The 5000-nt window shown below is 45.4% G+C and overlaps 1 protein-coding gene across 1 annotated transcript in view; it reads right to left on the bottom strand.

Annotated features, from left to right (window-relative positions):
• Positions 1 to 5000, bottom strand: part of sema5bb (sema domain, seven thrombospondin repeats (type 1 and type 1-like), transmembrane domain (TM) and short cytoplasmic domain, (semaphorin) 5Bb) — a 34919-nt gene that overhangs the window by 29467 nt on the left and 452 nt on the right. The window contains 3 exon segments of the mRNA XM_042081715.1: positions 2837 to 3050; positions 4188 to 4286; positions 4886 to 4948. Coding sequence (XP_041937649.1) covers positions 2837 to 3050; positions 4188 to 4286; positions 4886 to 4948 — 376 coding nt within the window.

Genomic DNA, 5000 nt, shown 5'->3' with positions numbered 1-5000 from the left:
CACACACACACAATCACAATGCTCGGGGTGTCCCACACAGCAACCCACACAGCAACAGCTCATGCAAGAAACCCCTAAGAGTCTTCAGCTTGTGCTCACCAGAGGGGCAATACCATGCAAGAAACCCCTAAAAGTCTTCAGCTTGTACTCACCAGAGGTGCGTTAAAATTTTTTGCAAACAGTGGTGAACGGTCGTGGTAAACATATTTTCTTTGAACAGTTAAATTTGAACGATTTGGTGTTAAAGGAGAATTCCGGTGTGATATTGACCTAAAGTGTATTGAAACATGATACCGAGTGTGAACGTATGTCTCATAGCCCATCTCGGCTTGTCCCCTGCACTCCAAAATCTGGTGCTAGTTAGCCGATGCTACCAACAGCTTTTTCAATAGTGGTGCTTCGGCATCGGGCTAGCCATGCAAATAAATCACTGTTTTACACCCATTTACGAGGCTCAATGTATCTCCACACTTCATTGGTAGACTTCCGAGGGCCCTGACATTTAAAACGAGACATTGAGAACTTTGAAAAAGCACTGGTAGTTTACTTACAAGACGATTTATACAGACAGTACCTTCACGAAGTTTAGCGTTTGCAGCCATCTTGAATTTAGTCACGATAAGTCGAGCAACGAGTAAGAATGAACAGGTATGATAAGGGATCAGATTCCAAAAATAATTCAGTGGAAATGCATGGATTCCAGTTTCTTCCAGTAGCAGCAACTGGAATCCATACATTTCCACTGAATTATTTTTGGCTGATGATGGCTGCAAACGCTAAACTTCGTGAAGGTACTGTCTGTATAAATCGTCTTGTAAGTAAACTACCAGTGCTTTTTCAAAGTTCTCAATGTCTCGTTTTAAATGTCAGGGCCCTCGGAAGTCTACCAATGAAGTGTGGAGATACATTGAGCCTTGTAAATGGGTGTAAAACAGTGATTTATTTGCATGGCTAGCCCGATGCCGAAGCACCACTATTGAAAAAGCTGTTGGTAGCATCGGCTAACTAGCGCCAGATTTTGGAGTGCAGGGGACAAGCCGAGATGGGCTATGAGACATACGTTCACACTCGGTATCATGTTTCAATACACTTTAGGTCAATATCACGCCGGAATTCTCCTTTAAAGGGGTGGTTCAGGATTTTGGACATAAGACCTTATTTCCAAGTAAGCAAGTGTGATATTTATCAATGGAGACCGTTTTCAGCACGTTTCATCCAGTCCTTCTAATTGCAGAGTTCGCAGGTGCTAGGCTAGCGCAAGTCAACGGTATGTGCTAGCCTGCCACTAAAGACAGTCTTACCCACTCCAAAGTACACCTGAGGCAAATTCCAGACAATCGATGTAAATGTCTGTGTTGATAGAATAGTGTAAGAAATACAACTACCCTTGCATCGCGTTGCAATAGTTATACTTTGGTCCCTAAAGTTGTTACTGTAGTAGTCATTTTGCAACTCAGCGGCGGACTGATATTACCAAGGCTACTACTAGGTATCCCCATTGGAGTGCGCTTTACTGTTTACTTTTCGGCGCAGTACTACTAACCGGAGCAAGTATAATTCCGCCGCTGCTAAGAAACTAGTCCCTCAAAATGTAATGCGATCGTTGAAATGCAAGGATAGAATAACGTTAGAAATAACACTGTCAATACAGACATTTACATCGATAGTCTGGTGTTATAATTTATTTGCCTCAGGTGTACTTTGGAGTGGGTAAGACTGTCTTTAGTGGCAGGCTAGCACATACCGTTGACTTGCGCTAGCCTAGCACCTGCGAACTCTGCAATTAGAAGGACTGGATGAAACGTGTTGAAAACGGTCTCCACTGATAAATATCACACATGCTTCCTTGGAAATGAGGTCCTATGTCCAAAATCCTGAACCACCCCTTTAACATTCCATTGTAACGGTAATTCCATTGATGCCTTCGTCAAACTCCACTGTATGTTCGCGGGTAGCTACCTCCTCAGACTGTTTGGGATTGTTTGCAAACTCAAGGCTAACGGAAAAGTGTTTGCAATTATTATTAATTGTATGTGAAAAACGGGGGCAGAGGTGTGCACGTGTCGGACGCCATTTTTAAAGATGGTGGCAGCTAGCTGGGATGCTAACTGCCTGAAGCTAACCCTCCAAATGGTGCGTTCAAATTTGCAAACATAGGCGAACATTTGTGAACGTTTGCAAACAGTTTTCCGTTAGCCTTGAGTTTTCAGGGAAGATCAACCAATTCACACGAATGACATGAGTTGTGTCCATTGAAATTAAAAGGTGCCACATTTTCAATGGACACAACTCATGTCATTCGTGTGAATTGGTTGATCTTCCTAGCAAGAAATTGCCAGTTCATCCAACAATCCACATCAACAACATACCATTGTACACAATCAAACACACACACACACAAACTATACTGCATATTGTCTCCATTTGTAAGGTGGCATCTAGATGGCGCCGGAAATTAGCCCTGTGAAATGCCATTTTGAAAAAGATGGTTGTGACGTATTTCAAACTTTATTGGCTGAAGTAGCTAGGCTAGCATGGGCCATTCTATTGGCTGAAGTAGCTAGGCTAGCATGGGCCACTGAAATGAATGGGGGCAGTACTATTCTGAAAGCCTCAAGCAGTTCTCTAGAAATTATCTTCAGACTTCAAACCACTTTGAGAACCAAAGCATTCTTTACAACAGGTCGCAGTAAAATGTTTTCATATTCTCCCAGACACTACAGTATAAGGAGGAACCTGGTCTTGTTTAAATGTGTGTGTGTGTGTGTTTGTGTGTGTGTGTGTGTGTGTGTGTGTGTGTGTGCCCCCAAAAGTGATAGGATGAAGCCAGTTGTACCGTTGAGCCACTTGGAGTTGTACTGGGCGGTTCTCAGTGGGGGCATGTTGCCAAGGCTACGGTAGATGACAGGGTCTCGGCCGGAGAAGTCGATCACGGTGGCGGCGTACAGCTCGCCGCGGTCCGTTACCATGGCGGTGGAGTTGTGGCGAGGGTCATACGGGCATCGGGCCACTCCATTCATCGTGTCCAGAACTTTACTGAGATTACCAATCTGAGGGAGGGACAGCGGGAGAGAGAGAGAGAGAGACATAGAGAGAGAGGGGGGGGGTGGAGATAGAGAGAAGGAGGGAGAGAGAGAAGGAGGGAGAGAAAGAGAAAGTGGGGGAGAGAGAGAGAGGAATGGAGAGAGATAGGGAGATAGAGAAAGACAGATGGAGAGATACAGAAAGGGAAAAGAGAAAGAGAAGAGAGGGAACATGAGGGAAAGGATATATGAGTGAGGTATGAAAGGATATATGAGTGGGGTATGAAAGGATATATGAGTGGGGTATGTGGGCCATCATGAGGGAAAGGATATATGAGTGGGGTATGTGGGCCATCATGAGGGAAAGGATATATGAGTGGGGTATGTGGGCCATCATGAGGGAAAGGATATATGAGTGGGGTATGTGGGCCATCATGAGGGAAAGGATATATGAGTGAGGTATGTGGGCCATCATGAGGGAAAGGATATATGAGTGAGGTATGTGGGCCATCATGAGGGAAAGGATATATGAGTGAGGTATGTGGGCCATCATGAGGGAAAGTTTGTTTTGTTTGTTTTTTGCTCTTTTGATCCCGTGAGGATATATGAGTGAGGTATGTGGGCCATCTTGACCCAGTTATATTCCTGAGTCTCTACTGATATAGCGGCTTCAATCTAGACCTTCATATTGATCTCGTCCTTAAACCTTTATTTTGGTCTCTTGGATCATAGTATAGTAGCCTGGGTGTTCCCATGCTGCCTTGCTGCCGATTTGATTCACGCTGCTAAGGCAGCCTGGAGACCATGGAGCAAATTTTCGCCTGAGATAGGGAACCAATCACAGAACAGGTGGGAAAGCAAGACGATGATGAGCTATGCACAGACGCATTTGATAGACATCTGTGGCACCCAATAAACGGATCTGGGCATTTTTTTCAAATACGAGAAAATGAACGTTTGGTTCCCAGACCACGTCTCATTGAGAAGTGGTGGCGCTAGCCAGGCTAATAGTATAGTAGACTGGGCCCAGACAAAGCTCTTCTGTCTGCTCCAGACCAACAGACCAGGCCCAGGCAGCACAGGTAACTCACCTGAGGTGAGAACACACCTGGCAGCACAGGTAACTCACCTGTCAGGTGGAGCAGTGGAGCGGGTGGGACTCACCTGTCGGGTGGAGCAGACGGGGGTGAAGGCGTTGGTGCCGCAGGTGAACACCTTCTTGCCGCTGAGCAGCAGGACACGGATGTAGTTCTGGCACTCCTCCTGGTGGGGGCGGTAGAGAGGAGCAGGGAGGAGAAGAGAGAAAGGGGGAACGAGGGACGAGGGGACAGAGAAAAGAGAGAGAGGATGAACGAAGGATGAGAGGAGATAGAGAGAGGAGGTGAAGAGTGTAAAATGAATGCTGACCCTTCTGAGGTTCTCCACACTATAGCACTTAGGGCTCTAAAAGCTTCCGAGCTGCACGGTTACACAAATCACAGCAAATATGTGAGAAGCTATAAAACTATGGACCCCTAAAGCAATGAGCCAAAATGGAACATTAAAGGAGCTTTGTGTAATTCTGTGGTATTCAAGTTGAATTGAAATACCCAAAAGACACTCTTCAATTGTATTGTGTCTAATACAGAACAACATGATACAGTCGCATCTCTAGCATGCTAACTTTTTTTTAGTGGATTTCAGGGCAATGCAGAGCAACGATGTTTTTGACATTAAATCCAAACAGTTGGTATTTCTTAGTAATTTTTGAATGTTTTAGACTAAACAAATGACACCTAGCACCTTCCAAGAGTGAGCTTGATGAATCACACCTGTCCCCACTTTGATAAGCCACACCCCCTTTACTTGACTCCGCCCTTTACCTCAGTCTTGCCTTTACTCTGGCACGACCTCCTGGTGTCTGCATCCACGGCCCACTCCGTTGCCTAGGAAATGGGCACAAACATAACTGTGAGCCATGTGACGTTAATGGTGCGG

Source organism: Alosa sapidissima, chromosome 23, assembly GCF_018492685.1.
Source record: "Alosa sapidissima isolate fAloSap1 chromosome 23, fAloSap1.pri, whole genome shotgun sequence".
NCBI classification, from domain to species: domain Eukaryota; kingdom Metazoa; phylum Chordata; class Actinopteri; order Clupeiformes; family Clupeidae; genus Alosa; species Alosa sapidissima.
The sequence above is the reverse complement of the archived record's forward strand: the minus strand, read 5'-3'. Positions and strand labels throughout refer to the sequence as shown.